General features: G+C 47.6%; 1 protein-coding gene across 1 annotated transcript in view; it reads left to right on the top strand.

Moving 5' to 3' along the window:
* Positions 1–13,375: 13,375 nt before the first annotated feature.
* Positions 13,376–22,715, top strand: part of CERS6 (ceramide synthase 6) — an 853,755-nt gene continuing 844,415 nt past the window's right edge. Inside the window, exon 1 of the mRNA XM_078681623.1 lies at positions 13,376–13,750. Coding sequence (XP_078537749.1) covers positions 13,581–13,750 — 170 coding nt within the window. The 5' untranslated portion in view covers positions 13,376–13,580. The remainder of the gene's footprint in view (positions 13,751–22,715) is intronic.

Below are 22,715 nucleotides of genomic sequence, written 5' to 3'. Positions count from 1 at the left end.
GCTATGCGGCACCATGTTCAAATTGATCACAGAGGGCCTCATTACAAGTTCAGGACAAAGGACTAGGTGTACGAAGCATTTTTGAAGTCGCAAACGACCTGATTTGTAGAATTGGGCCGTTTGTGGCGAAAAAAATGCTTTTTGGGGTGTACAAAGTCCAATTTGCGATTGAGTAACTTGTTACCGAATTGCAGTTTGGATTTGCGAATCAGTTTTTGGAAAGGGACGTGTTGAAGGCCTCCCTTCCAAAAACCGAACTGGAAAGGTATATACAAATATGCGGTTGCAAAACATTCGCAATTTACCGTCAATTGAAACTTGGCGTTAACCCATTCGCAAGTGAGAAGGGGCCCCAAAGGGACTCCCCCTTTGAGAATGTTTTATAAAATATTTTTTAAGGGCAGGCAGTTAAATAAAAAAAAATTATAACACCCCTTACCTTGAGGACGCACACGCCGGTCAAGATGGCCGCGTGAAGACTCAGCTCCTCCGGACTTGTCCCCCATCCCTACAATCCTGTAATAACTCCTGAAAGCTGACCCCCACCGCGAGTCGGCTGAAGGTGAGCGGTGCCTCCGCCAGCGATTCCAGCCCCGTAACGACCACGGGGGCCGGAGTTACGCCCCTCGTCAGCTGCGGCCTGTGTGTTGACTAGAGCCGGGGGATCTCGTAGACGTGGGAGCCATCCGCCAGTTAAACAACACCGGGGCCGCAGACCGGAAGTCGTCAGTCGGGCCCCGGTACGGATCTACTGCAGCCAGCGCCCGGTGCTCGAGAATAATAACGGGCTCCTGTACTGTGGTCTTGATCGAGTGCACATAGGGGATGAGAGGCCCCCCCTGCAACCTAATGGGGATGCCCCCCGGGCAGCGGCGCTAGAGGAGGTGGTGCTGGGGGTTGCCGGGCCCGGGAGAGGAGATGCTGCGCCCGGGGCCTGCCCTGGCAGAGAGATGGTGCTGAGCGGCCGGGGCCCATGAGACTGAGACCCACATCTCTACTAATTGCAGAACCAGCCGGACACCGATGTCATTGTGTCCCGAGTGGCTAAAGACCGCTCTGAGAGGTGGAGGGAACGCAGTGGCTTTGGGGACCCCTGAACATCCTTTCGTGGCCGTGTGGGCTGGCTCGCCCATGGTGGTCCTGGACGTAGCGATTCGAGGTGGGGTGGATGGCCCTTCCCTGGCCCTGTACTTCCCCCGGTATCGAGGACCTGCATGTTGAGGTCCGAATTGCTTTTTAGGTTTACGACTTTGCAGCTGGGCCGGTGGACCTACCTGTTTTGGGGCCGCATTGACTAGTGATGACACTTGATTGCCCACCCCCCTGGCTGAGTGATTAGTGTGCTGTTGTTGCATCGCCGTGGAGTGGAGAGGCCTGGGGTCCACTGAGGAGGCACTCGAGATGGCGTCAAAATCCGAGGGTGATAGACAGCAGCCAAGAACTTCTAACAGGTCACAGAAGGTCCAGACTAACAAACTTGACCGGTACACCATGCCTCGGGGGTCGCCGCTGGATTCGAGGCGTATTCAATCAATCGGAGGGGAGTCTGTTTGCCCGCTAGCTGAACCGCCCCTACTGGACATGATGGCGGCGATAAATGGTGTAAAGACCTCCCTGGTTTAAAAAATGGAGTCGCTGAATAACAAGTTAGATGCAGTCACCATTGAGGTCAATCTCATACGAGCTGACCTCACTGAGACGATTGAGAAAGTCTCTGGATATTAAGACCGCCAGCTTAACGGATGACGTTGCACAGCTCCAGCAGGAAGTGCGAGACCTTAAGGCCTAAGGCGCCCAGACCAATCGGAAGCTGGACGAATATGAGGGGAGAGCTCGACGCAATAATGTATGCATTATTGGTGTTCCCGAGAAAGCAGAGGGCCCGACCCCAGACCTCTTTGTCGAGGATATCATCCTTAACCATCTAAAGCCCAAGGGGCTGGACAACTTCTTCACGATTGAATGAGCGCACAGAGTGCCGGGGGGGAGACCCAAGCTTGGGGCCCCCCTCGCCCAATGATTGGGAGGGTGCTAAACTTTAGGGACAGAGACGCCATCCTGCAGGCTTCTCGATCGGGAGGTCCCCTATGATATGAAAATGCTACTCTTTCTTTTGTCCTGGATTTTACCCACACTGTGCAGAAACTGCCCCAAAGTTTCCTCGGAGTGAAGAAGAAACTCAGAGATGCAGGACTGAAATACGCAATGATATTCCCGGCCCGGTTAAGGGTGGAGGCTGAAGGGAGGGTCTGGTTTTTTGATTGGAAAGCCGCCCCCCGAGCGGACCAGAGGGACAGGACCGTGATGGAGGTGGCGGACCGCAGGAAGAGGAATGATGGAGACCGCAGATTGTCCGGGACTTTTGAAGAGTCAGGTAGTGGGTCCAACCCACATGTACTGTTTTGATCTTGCTCCCAGGACTCAGTGCAGACACGGACACAGAGTGGGGTTGTTTTTTCAGAGGGGTGGGGGGTACGGGGGAGATGACAGGGTCCGGACTTCCTCTCCTCGTAACTACCTTTAGTTAGTTAGTAGGGTGGCATTGGGCATCCGGCACACTGCAAGTTGGGGATGTGCGTTAGCCATATGCAGGGGTGCGGGGAGGGAGGGTGGAGGGAGGGTTGACTGAGATGTTAGGTTTCGAGATTTTCGCAATGTTGTGTTTTTGCTTTTTCTTTCTTTGTGCATCAGGTGAGAACGATATGTTTGTATTGTACCCATACCGGTTAAATGTCAAATGTTAGTCGGGGATCAGGGATAAAAGTGCTATGCTGAAATGTAAATTGCCTGGGGCACAGGATCAAAAGAGGGATGGTTACCCAGTTGATTACAAGACACTCCACGGATGTAGTGCTATTGCAGGAGACCCATCTGATTGGCAATCGTTGCATGGCCCTTCACAGGGGGGGTTACAAGTTAGTGGCACATGCTGGGTTCACCGAGGGGTCCAGGGGGATTGGGGTCCTGGTGAAGAACTCTTTTCCCCTAAACATTCAAGCTACATGGTCTGACCAGAGAGGCCGCTATATTGGAGTGTCGGGCAGTGGGCTGGGAAGACAGTCATTTTCGTGTCCGTATATGTCCCACCCGGCCTTCAATCTGATACTTTCCGAGACCTGGGTGCTATCTTCCTGACTTTGCCCTTGGGCCTCCTAGTGTTAGGGGGAGACTTTAATGCGGTGGTGGACAGGGAGATGGACAGACATTCGGCCAGAGTGCTGAGACCGGCCCAGAAGTGGCTTCCTGACTTCCTAGAAATGACGGAGCTTGTGGATGGTTGGAGGATGAGTAATCAAACGGGGCTACACTATACCCACGTGTCAGCGGCGCACCACAGCCTGTCCAGAATTGACTATGTATTGGTGCCGGCAGCCCAGGCTGCCACAATTAGAAGGGCGTGACATCTGGGGAGGAGGATCTCCGACCACTCTCCCGTTTGGTTCCATCTGGAAATTCGCCAGTTTGCAGTGGGTAGGGTGGCTCCTATTAACGCATGGCATTTGAAGGATCCAGACACCAAGAAAGAGATTGTCAAGATAACCAATAGATATTTCCTAGAAAATAGGGACTCAGTAGATTCGTCACAAACTCTATAGGAAGCATATAAGACCGTCATTCGAGGGGAGGTACTGTCATTGGTAGCGGGTAAGAAAAAGAAGCGTCAGGCGGAGATGGAATAGGCAGAGGCGAAAGTGATAAAGCTGGAAGAAGAGGTAGCTAGGGCAGCAACTCCAGAGAACATGCACCTTCTAAAATTGCGACAAGATGATTACAGAGGCCTCACGAAAGACAAGGCCATAGCTCAGAACGATGATATTCAAGCAGAATATACGAGCATGGAGACAAGGCCGGTAAATTGATAGCGTGGCTAGAGAAGGGAGAGTGGGCATCGAGGCTTGTGCCAGGACTGCAGGGAATGGACTCCACGATAGTCACCGACCCACAAGCAGTTGCAGATGAGTTCTCGGGGTACTATGGCGGGGTGTATACCTCGATCGGAGGGTACACAGAGGAAGATATTAGTGCAATGCTTAGGGACATCCAGATGCCTACGCTTTCGGATGAAAACCGGGAATATCTAGAATCCTCCCTCACAGACGACGAGGTGGTGCAGGCCATCATAGGGGTGCGCTCCGGGAAGGCCACCGGCCCGAACGGAATCCCCATAGAACTATATAAACTAAGTGCCAACAAAATCGCCCCGTTCCTCCGGTCCATGTTCATGGAGAGTAGAGAGAGGAGCCAGCTCTCGTATGGCCAGTGGGTGACCAATATTGTGGTTATCCACAAAGCAGACATAAACATAAGAGGAGTACCATTAGACACTGTTTAAAGAACACAGTCTGAGTGGGATGACTACAAAAAGAAGAGAGTCCTTCTTTTATTTAAAAACCCTTCACGGGGTTCGCTGGTGGTCAAAAACGACCCAAGTGCAGGCAATTCATTGCCTGCACTTGGGTCGTTTTTGACCACCAGCGAACCCCGTTTTAAAACGACCTTTTCTTTCCTCTACAGAATACGTTATTTCACGTGTTTTTTTTCCCTTCCCTCTACCCCGTGAAGCCCTAAAGACCCATAATTGGAGTAAGCCCTATTCACTATGTGGTCTCAATTTGTGTGGATGTTGTATGTTTGTCAGATGTGAATGTATGTATAAGTGAGTAATGTTTCACGCCGTTATTGACTCACGCTAAATTTGCATTGAGGAGCCGAGCCACGCACAACTAAAAACGATGGGTGCAGTCGACTGTTGAAGTAACGGCTTATTGATCACAGAGCACGCCGATATTGATACAGTATGCGTGTTCTAGCCTCAGGCAGGCTTTTGATATTTCACAATAAGTGTGAGCACCATCATTAGGAATCAAATGATGTGTAGTCTTACACACCACTACCGTTTGTAATATCTTCTGAATGGGATGTATAGGAAGCAAGCAGACACGTGAGAATCAGCACGGCACGACGTTACAGGCTTGTAACATGTATATTCGTGACCCCCTTTCTTTTCCTCCACAGGTCTTTTTGCTTTTCTCACCCCCATCTGGGTGTGAAGATTCTGACTACGACAGATTTTTGTCTGTAGCCTCAAGGAACTTAGGACTGGCAGGTCGTTAGTGTGTCCTGACCACCCACCTTCCTTCTTTTTGGTCCTGATGAAAACCCGGTACTCCCACACGACGGGTTGAAACATGTAGACCCTACACATAGTGATACACATGGTCATAATATACCTTCTTTGTATCCACACACTTGATTTTAATATTGTCCAGTAACTTGCAAATAAAAATTCTTTTCACACAAGTATACCAGGACAATTTTTAACATTTTTTTCACTTCTCACACACGAATACCCGCTCCACTGTAGTTCACGTGTCGCAGCACACCCTGATGGCACTCGGCTATCAGGGTGGACCCCGATGATGAAGCATGTCACCAACTAGGTTGGTGAGTGAGGGGTTTTTAAATAAAAGAAGGACTCTCTTCTTTTTGTAGTCATCCCACTCAGACTGTGTTCTTTAAACAGTGTCTGATGGTACTCCTCTTATGTTTATGTATATTTTGGACCTAGGGGACCAGTAGTACACTCCGTTCGCCCTTGCGAACTGATCCCTTACTCTCTCTTTGTTTAATTATATCCACAAAGCAGGTAAACCCAAGACGCTCTGTTCTTCATATAGACCAATCTCACTGCTCAATACCGAGCCTAAAATTCTCGCAAAGTTGCTAGCGACGCGACTGGTCAAGGTAATCACCACCTTGATACACCCGGATCAGTCTGGTTTCATGCCCCGCTGCAACACAGCCCTCAATCTGCGCAGGCTACACAGGATCCTGGGCAGGACCCCAACGATCCAGGAGCATGCAGTGTTGGTCTCCTTGGACGCCACCATGGTGTTCGATAGAGACGAGTGGCCCTACCTGTTTGCAGCACTGGGGAAGATGGGCTTCGGACCGGAATTTGTTAGCTGGGTACGTTAACTGTACTCCAATCCCCTGGCCAGAGTAGTTATAAATAATCGCAAGTCCGCTGACTTTCCCCTTGGTAGAGGCACGAGGCAGGGTTGCCCCTTTTCCCTGCTTCTGTTTGTTCTCACCCTAGAGCCCTTGGCGGTGTGGGTTTGATGGGACCGTTCGATACGAGGCCTGCGGTGGACGTTGGATTGGGAGGACAAAATTTTGTTATATGCTGACGATATCCTGCTTTACCTTACTAATCCTAGGGGATCCCTGATCTGTTTTCTGGACATGCTAGCCATATTCAGGAGGCATTCCGGTTTCGCAATAAACTGGACGAAATCCGTGCTTTTCGTCCTTAGTGGCGGTCCGCCGGTAATACCGCAGGCCTGCCCAATACACATTAAGCTGACGGGGTTTAGGTACCTCGGTATCTATGTCACACTTGATGCGAAGATAAGGTATGCCAATAATTTGGGCCCCCGTTTGACCCGTTTTCAGAGGGATGTGGAGCGCTGGAAGGCTCTTACGCTCTCCCTCTTGGGCAGAGCTGTGCTTTTCAAGATGATGGTCCTTCCCCGATTCTTATACGCACTCTAGAACACAATGGACCCAGTACCGGAATCCTATTTCAGGGAAATAGAGGCCCTCCAGAGACGGCTTCTATGGGACGGTAAAGCCCGAATAGTATTTACTAAACTCACTCTGTCCTGGTATAACGGAGGGGTTGGATTGCCGGACCTACGGAAATACGATTGGGCCTCCCAACTGGCAGCAGTGAACCACATTGTTTATGGGCCCCCCGGGGACCCAGGATATTCATTCATTCATTCAATACTTTATTCGGTTTGCTTGATATGAAACCATAAAAGTTTGCAAGTTACAAAATACATTATAGTCACAGGTTAAAATACACAATATACAAACATATTAAATGTACATGTTCCCGAGTTATAAAACAATGGCGATGGTATCACTTCAATATTAACGAGATGGGGAGGGCATCATAAGAGATCCAATAAATAGTATAAGATTAGAAGATCATAAAATACTTTGACCAATTCATTTAAGATTCCAGACATTTTCTATACTTCAGAGAACATTTCAGGAAACCGGCCACAAAAGGAATACATTCAGGTTTTAACAGTTGCAGGTAATAGAGAGCAGGAAGTACTTGCGCAAAATTTAACTTTTTTAAAAGAGTTTTTAAATAAAAGATCCTAGGCATTTCATAGAATTTACAGAAAAACATAACGTGCAGCAGGTCCTGTGGAGACAAGTTGTTGCAGCCACAGGGTGCTAGCACTTTCCCTTTATGACATCCCCTAGGAACAGCTAATAAAAGATGGAAGAGGTCCATTCTAAACCTGATTAGTAAAAATCTCTCGTAGGCTGGTAACGGCCAAGATAAATATGGTTCCAAGTCTAGTGATGTTTTAGGCATCATATATTTACAAACTTGGCTTCAGCAGTTCTTTCTCCTCTCTTTCCATTATTTTTCGTTGGATGAAAGAGTGTTTTACAAGTGCTACATCTTCTTTGACAATACAATCAAGTTTTAAAAACAGGTCCAAGCGTCCCAACTCGCTAAAACACATCTTTAAATATTTCATCCATGGAATGTTAATCATGTGATCTAGGCCCATGACCTCTTTAAGAAGGTTGTGTGTGAGATCAAGATGTTTATTAAGCCAACATTGTAGCCAAAAAGTTATGGGACGCAGAGCCAAAATATCACTTAAATATGGTGTGCCGGTTTCTTCATGTACTATTATGTTCGCAGTCCCCTTTGGAACACTCATTAGCCGTTTAAAAAAAAAATTCCGTAACCTGTAGACCCTCAAGTCCGGAATATCCCCATAGGTCACTCCCATAACTGGCTATAGATATGTTCCTGGCTCAATAGATTTTTAACATAGCAGCCACTGGGCGATTGCTCATTTTGGCTGCAAAACCAAATAGTGCAGCGTTAGCCCTGGTGACTTCTCCCCTTTTCTTGTTATGGAGAGCGACCCAGTTAAGCCGGTCGTCTAAAAGGACGCCTAGATATGAAAAGGTTGTGTAGAGTGGCACTCTATCACCATTCACCATGAAAGGATACTGTCGTTTTGGGCGCAACCCTACCTGCATCACATAGGATTTGGAGTTATTTATAGACAGATCTCTTTTTGCCATAACCCCATGGAAAGCATCAAGTAGGGTTTGTAACCCTGTCAGGGTGCGAGCCAGGAGGACTGCGTCATCTGCATATAGCAAGACGGGCAGGCCCCGCCGGCCCAAATATGGGTAGTCAGCCCCGGTTTCTAACAGTGATCCCTCTAGGTCATTAATATAGATATTAAAAAGGAAGGGTGCCAATATGCACCCCTGACGCACCCCCCTTTCAGTGTTAAAGTTCCTAGTAACCTTGAGGTCTATGGTGTATCTGATATTTGCCTTGGTGTCTCTATGCAGTTCCATCAAAAAGTCCACCAAATTAGGCTCCACTCCCATGGCCCTCATGGACTGCCACAACTTTCCCCGGTTGACGCAGTCAAAAGTGGACGAAAGGTCCATGAAGGCCATGTAGATGGTTCCTGGGCGAGCGATGGTGTACCTTCCTAGGAGCAGGTACAGATTTAAGGCAATGTGCCATGGTCGAGTGGCCTGGGCGGAACCCGTACTGGATATCTGAGATGATCTTCTTCTCCTCCGCCCAAGCAATCAATCTCTTCAAAATGACTCCCCCTATAACCTTTACAACGGAGTTGAGCAGGGAGATTGGCCTATAGTTCATAGGACTGTTACGATCTCCCTTTTTAAATACTGGCACAATTGTTGAGATTCTCCAAGATGTTGGGCATCCTTCTTTAGCCGCGGCATTACCCACCACTGTCAAGATCAAGGCCCAAAAGGAGGGATTTGATTTAAAAAGGTCCGGAGAAATACCATCCTGGCCTGGGGCCTTCTTGTTTGTAAGGTTGTTAATACCCTCCTCCATCTCGTTAACAGAGAACACAATTACATCCTTCCCCGACGGTGTATCCGGCAAGTATGGCGGGATTGATGTACTTTTAAAAATATTGACAAAGTGGGTCACCCATTCGTCCTCCGTTATGTTAGTACCCACTTCTTCAGCCCCTTCCACTAAAAAAGGCGATCTATTAATAATGCTCCAGAATCTGGAGCTGCTAGATAGGGTCAGTGGATCTAGGATCTCCCTCCAGATTGCTTCTTTCATTTCCATTGTTCGAGTGGCCAATACTTTTTTATAATTTTTCCGGAGTCTACCTATCTGGGTTCTGTCCCTGGGTGTTTCTTTCAGTCCCGCCTTAAGATCTCTTGCGGCTTTAGAACATAGGGGACAGAACCATTTAGGATCACTGAACACCCTAGGTTTCCCTGGAGCCGATAACATACCCCCCGCTTTAGAAGCAATCCCTTCAAAAGCTTTAAGAATTCCAGTGGCCTGGAATATGCTATGGACCACTGGCAGGTGCCAGGGAGTGACTTTACCAGGGCGCTGTATGCCAGACCTTGCCAGTTTCCCTTGGCGGTACCAACAGCGCATACTGTGCACGTGTGGCACACGGCCAACAGGCATCTCGCTTGGGAGGTGAAGTTCACGCTCGCCAACCCCTTATGGAACTCAGAGAAGCTTGGAAGCTTGTGGAAGTCCAAGGGCTTTGACAAATGGGATCTTATAGGGATCACTCAGATTAAAGACGTATGGGGGAAAGACACAGTGCACACATTTACTTCTCTCAAGCAGCAATACAGCCTTCACGATAGTGAACACTACCGTTATCTCCAGACCGTTACTTCTACTTACACATATCCCGAGGGACACAACGCTTCCCGACGCGTCCCCTCTTGAAGACCGTGTGTTGGACGGACACCTCCCAGAGAAGACTATCTCCTTAATATATAAAACGCTTATAAATAATATGGAGGACCCACTGGTATCTATCAGGACGCACTGGAGTGACGATTGGTTGGAGCTGGACGACAAGGATTGGAGAGAGGCGATCTCCTTTCTGAGGGTGGTAGCAATACAGACGAGGCTCAGATTGGTGCAGTTGAAGATTTTACATAGATCATATGTTACGGGGCCACGTCTGGTTCGCATGAGCCGAGTGGCGAGTGGGGAGTGTCAGAGGGGCTGCTGGGAGCTTGGCACCTTTATGCATATCTTGTGGCACTGTACGGTGGTGCAGGACTACTGGGTGAAGATCCATGAGGCTCTGAGAGATGTCCTTGGGGTGGAGATTATAGGGAGGCCCGTAGGTGTATATTAAATGTTTGGGAACCCACAGACCTGAATGTGTATCGGAAACAATGAATAACATTGGCATGTATGATAGCGAAACGAAACATAGCTCAGTTGTGGGGAGCCAGTCAGCCACCCCGGGCCGCGAAGTGGGCGGAAGACTTGGACTGGTGCATATTCAGGTAGAGGTCAGTCTATGTTGCCAGGGATTGCCCTGAGAAGTGGGGGAAGGTATGGGAGGCCTGGAACTGGCACCGTGGAGATATTTGTACGCCCCCGATACGTCTTGAAGATGCAGATGCACAGGAGTCCCCGTGATCCATCATCTTTATTTTGTATTTAATATTCTGTAAGTATGGGAATGTATCATTGACCTGTGTGATAACTGCTGAAGTCACCTGATGTTTTTCTTTGTTATTGCGTTAATAATAAAAAGATGTTAAAAAAAACACTTACCTTGCGCTTGCGCAATCGCTGACTTTGAGATGCGCAAGCGCAAGTTATGTGGTTTTATTTCTTTTTCATTTTATTTTACCTATCCCGTCATCTGTTGACTTCGCCCACCACCCGCCCCACCACTCTTACCTGTGCCAGCTGCGCCTATTCCACACCCAATTGCAGCAAACTTGTAATGAGACTGATAGCCAGAGGAAGGTGACAACTGTGTCCTGAGCATTTGTTCAAAAACCTTAAGAATAGTCATTGGTTTTGTGATGTTTGATGCCATCAATGATGTCATCAATTATATCATTGGTACTCTTTGCGGTGATACAATTGAAGCAAACATTTGTGATTTCATCTTTGAAGTCGTTCGTGAGGTCATATCCAGTGACTTGGCATGAGAATTAAGGATGCCTCCGTGTCATTCACTGGGGAATTTTAGGAGTTAATCAATTTTGGATTATAACCTTAACGTTCATTAAACCTTTGCGTGCGTCGGACACGGTGGCGTGTGAGGAGGATGGCCGGGGGCCGTCCTGACTACGCCCAGTCATAAATCATCCGCACGCGGCGGAATTCCAGCCGCGGTCAACGGGTTAAAGTTAAGTTTTTTTCTTGAAATATGAAAGGAGCACATTTTGGGAAACTGCTCTACAAATAAAAAATTTCAACTAAAGGCTGAAATTATTATGTACCTTCCCGTAAACTTGTGACTCTGACCCATGCCCCGAATTGCCTTCTATATGGACTAATCTGTCCAGTAGCCTTGTAATTTGTCTGCAACCATTTTTGATTCCACAATGCTGAAATTGCATAGCGTATTACTAGCATGCTGCACCTGTTATTGTTGCTATAACGCAAATGATTGAAAAGTAAAGAAATGTGCCATCCTGTAAACAATGTTCAATGCAAGGAGAGGAAATCAGTTAAGGTGTGAGCCCATTTCACACGAAATGGCTTACTCAGCTCTAGATCTGCATGCTAGGTCTGTCGGCATAACGTGATCTGAGTAGCCAGAGTGCCACCAAACATTTGAGTTTACAGATATGTGTGTGTGTGTCTGTGTGTGGTTGTTGATCAGTGGCAATGCTTTTAATTGAGGCTGTCCAATTCTTTCCATCGAATCTAGTTCAACTCTTAACTGGGCCTGCTGCAAGTGTATCTGGCTTACCCACATTTAGCTCTACTGTTTATTGTTTCAGTTGAAAAGAGCCATGTCTGTGGGTGGAGATTTGCCACCAATGCAATTCTTTCTAGTCATGGGATAAAGGGGTGGAGTTTGCAACCCTCAAACAGGAAACGGATTACTGGTCAGCTTCATCAGTTTTAAAGAAAATAGGAAGCTGTCCGTAGAAAGTACTCGTATGAAATATAAAAGTCACCACAGTGGGTTGTAAGTTAGATTACATTGTTGTCGAGATCTAAAGAAAAAAAATTATTTTTGTATCTGGAAGACAATATTAAGTGCAATAAGGTGCTATATCTAGTGGGAGACTGCATTGCTGTATTTTTAAGGCATTTGGTTGCTCTATGCTTGTAGAGGACGTATACGGTTAGTCAAAATTGTATGCTTATGAATTCACTTTTAGCATATGCTTCCTTTTATTTTTGGAAAGGAGATCTTTTCTTTGTAGTATTCCACACCACAAAGAATAGTAGCACATTTACAGAGTTTCGTTTTTTTAACAGTCGACTACTGCTGTAATTTTCCTTGGGACACATTGAATGTACATTATATTTTGGTGGCACGTTTAATATATAATATTGAATGGAAACTAATAGAGTGAAACATAAAACCAGGCGGTGGCGTAAGTGTGATACTCACATGTTTTTCTCGGTGCCACTGTTTAACCCACGAACCTTACTGGAACTTTTTTATGTGTATTTTAGTTGATTTCTTTTTAATTTGAAATTCAGCACTTTCAAAGTGATTTTCTTTCACTCTGTGGAGATTAGTGTGTCCCAATGTATATTTCCTGACAAACACGTGTTACTAAAAAGTCATTTCTCGATTAATACAGTGCCTTGTCACAACTGCCAATTGACTTTATTTATTTTATTTTATTTAATGCGATTTTCTATAGCGCGAACATTACCCGAAGGTGTCAGAGCGCTTTACAAAAGAACCAGTTGCGATACATAAGGATTTAGGATTACATGAGTTACATAAAGGATACAAACAGGGAAAAAAATTGCAAATGTATAAGTTGTAAAGTCACTCAGGGAAGAGATTCAAATAGAAACAATTGCAAATGTACAAGTTGTAAAGTCACACAGGGAATAGATACAAATAGAAAACATTGCAAATGTACAAGTTGTAAAGTCACTCAAGGAAGAGATACAAATGGATAAACTCTAAGAATCACATAGGAATGGTAGTGAGTACAAAGGTCTACTACATATACTAGTGGTTAGAGTCATTCTCATTTATTCCACTGCTGTGTTTTAATTATCCTATGCAAATTGTTAAACGTGCTCAGTCGTACTAAGTTGTTGACTTATATGTACAAGTAAAGCAGGAAGTTGAAGTGGTGCACAGCCTGACTTGTATCAGCCTTCCCAGACTCAGAGACTGAGCCAGATGCGAAAGCAGGTCACAGAAATTGCAGCGTCCAATAAGCAGAGGCCGTGCAGGGACCAATCTCTCGCTCTGCGTGAGGCAGCCAATGGAGGCTCTGCTTGCATCTCAAGTTGGTACACCCGCCTGGCAGCCAGGAGTTGTGCTGAGACTGAGGCAGCAGCAGTGAGCAGCGCCTGCTGGCTGGGGCCGCCCCCTCCCTTCCCATTGCAGAGAAGGGAAAGAGAAAGGGAAGACGGCAGAGCTGGGAGTGCTCGCATCAGCAGCTCCAGCAGCGCTGCCCTGGGACACCGAGGAGTCTGCCAGCACAAGCTGCCACATCTGGAACCGCTGCCCACGGCGGTGCACTGGGGGAAGATGGCAGGCATCCTGGCTTGGTTCTGGAATGAGCGCTTCTGGCTGCCGCACAATGTTACCTGGGCGGACCTAAAGAACACCGAGGAGGCTTCCTTCCCGCAGGCGGAGGATCTGTACCTCGCGTTCCCCCTGGCGTTCTGCATCTTCATGATCCGGCTGGTGTTTGAGAGGTAAGGCACTGTGCGCCGGGTGTGTGTTCTGTCACACACTCTCTGTTGCCAAACTGACAGCTGCGAGAAGACGGGTGCTTCCAGCATAGCACATGGTGCATGGCACATGCGACAATGGATTCCTCAAACATGGCTATGCCAAAGGTACACAGTGCAAGAGTGTGGTACTCATAATTTAAAAGGTGTACTCTGCGAATGACCAAAACAAGCCCTTCACGATGCCATACGCGAGCCACAGCCAGTGCCGCATGCGTTCTGTACGCAAGACCAAGGTATGCATTGAAAGCACACATGCTTCCCTGCTGGATCCTCGCACGTTGCTAGGCTCAGCAGAGTTTTGTCTGCAATCATTGTGTCTGCATAGGAAGTGCTGGTTCCCCTCACAGTGTTCGGTCTAGATTGCGCGACTTCTGTTTGGAAACAGGTCTGCTGAGGACGGTCATTGCGGAGAGGGTTGGAGCTGTGCGCCAGCGGTGGAGCCTGCCCTGCTTATGCGGATGGGGGGTGCTGTGGACAGCGCACGGCTGTGAGGCTTCCTCGGGGTGCACGGCTCCCGAATCGTGTTCATTGTCCTGTTACCTTTGTGAGAACAAGATCCCCGCAGCAGTCGCGATCGTGTTATTACACGCACCGACAAGCCGTGTAAAGATTGTCACTAGGAGGCGAAATTCCACTGATAATGACAGCGCTGCACAAGCACAGAGCGGCTGTTGCACGAACAATCGGTGGGTGTGACGCGTTGTGTACAGGGGCATAGCTTGGTCAGTAAAATTGGTGGGGGGGGGGGGTGAGCTCCAGATATTCCAACGATCAATCACCCTGGCACATAATGTTAAAATGCATTTTACGACAAGCAGGGCGCACGAGATGGGCTCAAGGTGCAGTGGAAAGATAGAGGAATACGGATTGGCAGGGTTCTAAGTAAGAGAAAACACAATATTCTTTGAAATAACCAACATTTTTGAAGTCTCTCCAAACAGAGAGAGAGAAAGTGTGTGTGTCCGTTTTTGTTTGTGTGCAAAAAAGTCCTTATGAAATCCAACAGACACCTCAGCTATGCCCGGCTGAAAGGACCTGCACCTAACTATTTATCAATCAATCAACCATTATTCATAGAGTGCAGCTAATCACCCCATGGGGTATCCAGGCGCTAAGGTCTCAGAGTTTGCTAGCCAAAGAGCCAGGTCTTAAGTCTCTTACTGAAGTCTGCCAGTGCGGATGATGTTCACAGGTAGAGGAGGAGGCCGTTCCAGGACTTGGTGACAAGGTAGGAGAAGGGATGACCTCCACTTTGGCTTAGGCAGATGCGGGGAAAGAGGGCGAGGAAAGCGGAGCGCAGTTGTCTGGCAGGTTGGTGGAAGTTCAGGTGGTAGTTGATGTAGGCTGGACCGTGGTCTTGGAGGGCTTTGTAGGCGTGGGCCAGCATCTTGAACTGGCATCTCTTTTGGACAGGGAGCCAGTAAACACTCCTTAGGTGGCCGGTGATATGGGTTCATTTGGGGAGGCTGAATAGGAGTCTGGCAGATGGATTCAGTATGGTGTGAAGTCTCTTGAGGAGAAGGATGGTGGATCCAAAGTAGAGTCCGTTGCCATAGTCCAGCCAACAAGGGCTTGTGTGACCGTTTTCCTGGTGTTGATGGGGATCCATCTAAAGATCTTTAAAGTATGTGGAGTGTGTCGAAGCAGGTGTAGGAGATTGCATTGACCTGGCATTTCATGATGAGTTTGCTGTCCAGGATGATGCTGAGGTTGTGGGCGTGGTCCGTGGGGGTGGGTTAAAGTTCAGGGGCCACCAGGTGTTGTCTCACGGTAAGGGGTTCTTCCCGAAAATCGTCACTTCTGTCTTGTCTGTGTTGAGCTTTAGGCAGATGGTCCTCATCCAGCTGGCGATGTTCATCATGGCTTTTCGGAAGTTTGATCTGGTGGTGGTAGGGTCTTCTGTGAGAGAGAGGATGAGTTGGGTTTCATCCTTGTAGGAGATGATGTTGAGATCATGGGATCGAATGATGTCGGCCAGTGTTGTCATGTAGATATTGAACAAGGTAGGACTGAGAGACAACCCTTTAAGGACGCCACAGATGATGCTCTTAGGTTTGGAGGAGAACTGTGGTAGGTGGATTCTCTGGATGCATCCTGTGAGGAATGATGCAATCCATTTGAGGGCGTAACCCTGGACGCCGGTGTGGTGGAGTCTTCTGATGAGGATGTGGTGGGATATCAAAACCAAACCTGGACCCCAACAATCCCCGTAACTATCGTCCCATCTCCCTGCTTCATTGGATGAGCAAAATCCTCAAGAAACACGTCAATAAACACCTAACTGAGTTCCTCAAGAGTAACCATCTGCTCGACCCCTCCCAGACGGGCTTCAGCCCCAAGCATGGGACGGAAACCGCTCTGATCGCAGTAACGGAAGAAGCCAGGGGGATCTTGGATCGGGGGGGATCAGTGGCAGTCATCCTCCTCGATCTAAGTGCCGCTTTCGATACGGTTAATCACAGAATTCTACTGCATCGACTCCTCAGTTTGGGAGTGTCAGGGACAGCAATAACCTGGCTCAAATCCTTTTTGAGTGATCGATCATTCCAGGTCTTCGATGGTGACACCGTCTCCCTCAGTAAACCCCTGGGCTGTGGGGTACCGCAGGGCTCATCCCTGAGCCCTATGTTATTCAATATGTAAATGAGCCCACTAGCTGAGATTGTCTGTCCATTTGGTATAAAGATCATCACATATGCCGACGACACTCAGCTAGTGGTATCTCTCAATCAGCTAGACAGCCAACCAGCACAGGTCAATCTGAGGGGCTGCTTGGAAGAAGTCAATAACTGGATGACCGCTTCGTGTCTCAAACTTAATGGAGACAAAACAGAGCTGATGCTCCTCGGTAGCTCCGTCTCTCCCACGATCAACTCAATCTGGCCCGCCTGCCTCAGTCTTTCCCCAATACCCAAAGACACTATAAAAAGCCTCAGCGTCTGGCTGGATAAATCTTTTAGCTTCAACAGTCAGGCAATCAAGTTATCAGCCACCTGCTTTGGCCTTCTTAGACTTCTCAGGAAGATTCTTCCCCTCTTGCCCTTCGGGACTAGACAGATCGTGGTCCAAGGCTTAATCCAGTCCCGCCTTGATTTTGGCAATGCCTTCTACCTAGGAGCCCCTGAATATACCTTACGAAAACTCCAGATAATACAAAACTGTGCTGCCTGTACTTTGCTTCAGCTCCCCCGCGCCTCTCAGCAAAACCCAGCCTGAGAAGCCTGCATTGGCTTCATGTCAGGGAAAGAATTAAGTTCAAAACTCTTTGCATCTCCCATCAAGCATTTTGGAAAACGGGCCCGGCCATTAACCATTCCTTGATTACTCCTTATCATCCTACCAAACAGCTTCGCTCTGCTCTTGCCTTCCTTGCCACAGTCCCCCCAATAAAGAGATCAAGATGTGGAGGCCGGTCATTTTCTTATAACGCGGCTAGGTTGTGGAATTCTCTCCCCCTTCACCTGAGATCTGACCCCAATCTTCTTTCATTTCGTAAACAGTTAAAAGCCCTCCTCTTTAAGAAATCTTTCAAACTCCCGATGCTAGCAGCCTCACCAGAAAGCACTTCTTTTTTCTAGCGCAAGAGGCCTCAGGGGAGCTACCGCGCTTTATAAATCTACTTTTCATTTCATTCATTTCATATGGTGCAAATGCCGCAGAGAGGTCAAGGAGGATCAGGACTGCTGTTTCACCTTGGTCGAGGAGGGTTCTGATGTCATCGGTTGCGACAATCAGGATGGTTTTGGTGCTGTTGTTGGCACAGAAGCTGGATTAAGAGGCATTGAGTATGTTGTTTCTTTCTACATGTTTGGTGAGCTGGTGGTTGATAGCTTTCTTGAGGACTTTGGCAGGGAACGGAAGCAGCGAGATGGGTTGGTACTTTTTGAGTTTGCTGGGGTGAGCAGAGGGTTTCTTCAGGATGATTTTGATCTCTGCATGTTTCCATATGTCAGGGAAAAAGGCCGTGGTGATGGATGCATTGAGGATGGTGTTGAGCGCACTGCTGATTTCTTTGTATCATAGGTTGAAGATGAGATAGGGGCAGGTTCTGACAGTGCTCCGGGGTGAATGGAGGTCCTGATGGTTGTGGTGTTCTGCATTGTGAGTGGCATCCAGACGGTGAGTAGGTGGTCGTGGGTGGTATCTGTTGGTGTCAGGAGGTTGTCGATGTCGGTGGGTTATGGATCGAAGTTGCAGTGGTGGGAGATATCTTGTAATGGAAGTGATTTGACAGAGTGTCACAGAGTTCTTGGGAAGGGCAGACTGTGTTCTTGGTGGCTGAAGGGCAGGAGAACTCCCTGACGATACTGAAGAGTTCCTTGGTGGTGCTGAGGGCGGCCGTCCACTGGATGTCTGTCTCTTTGTTCCAGCTGTGGTGTGGGGGGCTCTGGGGCTTGGCGGTTCCCAGGGAACCTGGAATTGGCTCTATGGGGAAGGGGATGGGTGCGCAGCACGCAAAATAAAATAGAAATCAATAAAACCTACCTGAACATAACATCCTGCATGAGAGCAGTGCCCTGATTGAAGGGAGCAGCCTCATTTGCCACTCTATAGTACTCTGGAGGCCTGCACATGCTCTAACCCAGCTGTCTTAAAACAGCTGGATTAGAGATGTTCAAAGTACGCATGTTTGGCTGGCCATCGCAAGACAGCCAGCCAAAAAGGCATGCACTCTTTAAACAGTGCATAGACAGCCCTCCCTGCTGCTGTCCATCAGCAGCTTCCCACCACATCCTGACGCTGTCTTCGGGACGGCTGATGAAAAATAAAATGGTGGGGGGATTTTAAGTGGGGTGACGGTCCTCTGCTTCAACAGAGGAGTTGCCCCTTGATTTAGCATGTGTCCTGCGCTGTGTTGGGCGGGTGGCCAGCTGGGTGAGGCTGATGTTGCTCATGCTTTCCAGGAGGTTGGTGGAGTTGGCGTCTTTGGAGTAATCGAAGTGAAAGTTGAGGTCACCGAGGAAGATGTAGTACTTGGAGTCAACTGGTAGAGGGGTGAAGAATTCTGAGATGGTATCGCAGGGGCCAGGGGGTCTGTAGGCAAGGGCTCCTCTAATGGTTATCTTGGCAATTGGTTTGAAGTTGGGGTGTTCCATGATTGGTGTGGTGTTGTTTTCGGTGGTGGTGCGTTGGAGGGTTTCCTTGTGGATTAGAGCAATGCCTCCTCTGTGTTTGTTGGTGCGTTCTCGATGTATCATGTCGTAGCCGTTGCGGTCGCGATATCTGGGGATGAAGAGGGGTTGAGCAGGGTCTCGGCGATGATCACTTAGGGGGTGGTGGTGGTGATGGTATCCCAAAATAAATTTATTAGGGGGGTGTAACACCCCAAACATCGCCACAGAAGCTCCTCCCCTAGGTATGTCAGCGATTATTCATTATAAAAATTGTGCCCTCCCCCAAATCCCTAAATGTCTCAGGAAACAAGAAATGTCCCTCACTTGTAACCTAAGGATCCCTTTGTGTACCCGTACTCCATCCAAATCATGGTTTAAAATACGTATGTCATTGCTATTTTATGTTATAGCACATTGCTGTGTGAGTTTTCTGTGTATTCAGAGATGTAATGCAATCTCTTGCTGCCACTGAGGCGCAGAAGTGGGAAGGAGTGCTTTTGAAGCTGGGCCCATTCAGTGTAAAGTCTATAAATATTGATAAGATACCTTGGTCTTGGTGGGCCCTCATCAACTTCTGCAGATGGGGCATCATTTTGTGTTACACCTCAGTCATTTTACTACCTGACTCATGCATGGTTAACCAATTGTTTTGTAACTGAGGGCCTGATTACAATGACTGTCAGACCGACTTCTGCAGTCCTGTCGAAGGCAACCGGACCGCCGCTGTCTCATTGTAAGTGGTCAATCCGACTGCCGGATTACGATGCATGCATCCTGTTCTCTGACTGACCGTTGTATGACTGCCAACTCCGACAGCCTTTCTCCGACATGTTAAATGGCCGCATCCACAAGGCAGTACAGCGATCTCTAACCGCCGTCCTTATTATGATGTGGGTTGTGACCCGACCGCGGCGGTCCGACCAACTACCTCAAGTCATCAGAAACGATGGATTTGCAGTGCATGCTCATTCAAATCCACTTCTCTCCAGAAGTCTTTCCAGTGGATCCCATCTTTCTGGTCCCCCTACACCGGAGTAGCTGCACCCAGATGACTACGATCCTCTGGGTGACAGAATCTAGGTAAGTCCTTATGCGGTATGTATCCCCATTGAATGGACAGTGCACATTCCACCACACTCCAGCAGTGGGGTACATGGTGCTCAAGTCACATCCCCACATATGTTATTCACGTGTGTACAATTCACATTTTCTCTGGTTTTGTACACATTTGCAGCAACTTATTTGGGGATATGTGCTCTGCTTTAGATGCGAACGCTGCAGTAGCAGCGGTTACATCGTAATACGGCACAGGAAACTTCCCTGCCTCCGCGGTCGGAAAGGGCCCATGAAGATGGCGGTCGGTCCGACCGACATCGTAATCAGGCCCTGAGTTCACCGTTGTCATTCATTCTGGTTTTTACGCACAAGCACTTTGAAGTGGCACAGATTGCCAAACCGTAAACACAGAGGGTCTTACTGATTTGGTGACCGACAATCTAAACTTCTGTGACGTATTTAATTGAAACAAGAAATTCGGCATACATTCCTTGTGTTCTAATGTCTAATGTAATGGCCAAGTCCAAATTTTGCACGCACTAAGGGGCAGATTTATGAGTTCTGGCGCATCTCTGCAAATCATCAGGGATGCGCCAGAACTGATTTGTCACGCAATTCCCTCCTTTACAATGCGGCGCACCATGGTGCAAGGAAGGGCAGATGCGTGACGCATCTTGTGGTGTACGGGCGGCGCATTGCTGGAGTAGTGTCTCAAGTGCGACACAACTCCTGCAATGTACAGTGGCCACCCATACATAACGTGGTGCGTCACTCCTTACGCCTGCTTCAAGCAGGCGTAAGGATTTGACCCAGCAGCATCGCAAAACTGACTCAGTGAAATCTTGTAGATTTCACTGCGTCAGTTTTACGGGGCTTTCCTACGAGGGAACGCCCACCCTGCGACAGTACGCCCACATGAAACCTGACGCAGGTTTCATGTGGCGCAGGGCTTTACAACGTGACGCATCTGCCTAGATGCGTCACGTTGTAAATAGGTCGCTGGGATGCGCCACGTTTCCGTGCCGTTGCGTGACGCAACGTCGGCGTAAACGTGGCGCAAGTCCGACATAAATCTGCCCCTAAATGTATTGGCATTATTGTACAAAGATGATGCTTCATGCATTTTAGAGTGTATTGATATAAAACTGAAACAGATCCGCACTGAGTGCCCGTGTTCTCAAAAAGCCTTGATCTGTGCTCTGTAATTAGATACAAATAAATGAATGAGCTACGAATCAAATGAACTGTACGTTTTTGAAGTTTAAAGACCCAATTAAAGATGTGATGCAATGATAAATATAGGAAGGAAGCACTTGTTTTTAGACTTTCTGCAATCACCGTGTCAGTTAAATTTTGGCTTTGTAAATTGAATAAAATAAAAATTCAATAGTCTTGCTCAAAATGTAAAGTTGACTAGTCTGACCAAAGTAGAGCAGAGTAGGGCCTAAAACGGAGAGTGTCCTGACAGTTCTGTTTCCACTCTGTTGTGAAATTTATTTCGATGGTTAATAAAGGGCTCGTTGGACTTCTTCACAGAGTCCCATCCACAGTTGTAAATATGATTTCTTTAGGGTTCCTGCATAGCTAGCCCAGTACAACAAAGAAGTCCCCATAGCAAACACAGGTGGTTACAACACAACGAAACAACAGCATAGTTAAAAAAAACTTCATGGCCAAAACCAGCATTGTTAAAAATACAAGCTTTTTACTAAGCAACATATTTAAAAAATAGAACGAAGGGGCCAAAGTTTAATTTGACAAAAATAGGAGCATAATAAGGGATGAGGAAAACTCAAACAAGATAATAGTTTATTTGACTTAAGCATCAGCTATGTTGCGGCAATGCATTGAGATTTTTCACTGAAAGGGCATCTTTCTGCCTCCTCAAAGGCACTTCAAACAGGCAAGAAGGGCTTCTACACATTGGATTATATGTTTTTTGCGTCTTTGATGAGGACAATTGTTGAAAAGTTCCAAAGAATTTTTAAAGTTGTTACAATCTTCAGACACATCAGAATGACAAAGATATTGCTTAACCATCTTGAGAGATTGTTTTAAAGGCACTCCTCAGCCACACAGATCTGCTGGGTCTTCCCAAGCACGTCACAGGTCAGTAGGGAATTCTTCCAGGACAACAGGATTTCTCTTAGCATTACAGGTCCTTTTAGGTACAAACTTTAGGTCTTCCGGGCATGATATTCGACATACAGTTCACCTGGAACAGGATCCTCTGTGGTCAGCGCCTTTTTGCATTCAGGGCTTTTGCATTCTCCCAGCATGCATTCATTGAAACATTGTCTTTCTAGCAGGCAGTTGTCACAGCACAGTCCGGTCCAAGTACCCCTTTGGACCAGGTTAGAATCCTTGCGCTCCCTAAACTGGGATGCAATGTGTAAACCTAGATTCAGTAAGGGATACATGCAGCCATCCTCTGGTATTTTTCCTAAAATGGAGGAGAAGGTCTTCTTGGAGAGGGCAGGGACGTGTATTCTTGGTCTCCTATGTTCTGTGTGTGTGCTGAAGTGCCGTGGCGCATAAGAGATCAACTATTAAACAATTGGTACGTGGCCCTCAACCAAGGAGTAAAGTATTGCCAACCTTCACATGCTGCTTTTTACTCCACATCATGCATTTCCTGTATCTAATGACACAAAAATCATCAGAGTGTGGCTTGTGTTCCGAAAGCCGAGATGGGAGGGAACACTGTCCAGTGCATCTGTGTTCCTCTGCTGACCCCCAACTCCAACCCCTGCCAA

Source organism: Lissotriton helveticus, chromosome 3_1 (assembly GCF_964261635.1).
Source record: "Lissotriton helveticus chromosome 3_1, aLisHel1.1, whole genome shotgun sequence".
NCBI classification, from domain to species: Eukaryota; Metazoa; Chordata; class Amphibia; order Caudata; family Salamandridae; genus Lissotriton; species Lissotriton helveticus.
The sequence above is the reverse complement of the archived record's forward strand: the minus strand, read 5'-3'. Positions and strand labels throughout refer to the sequence as shown.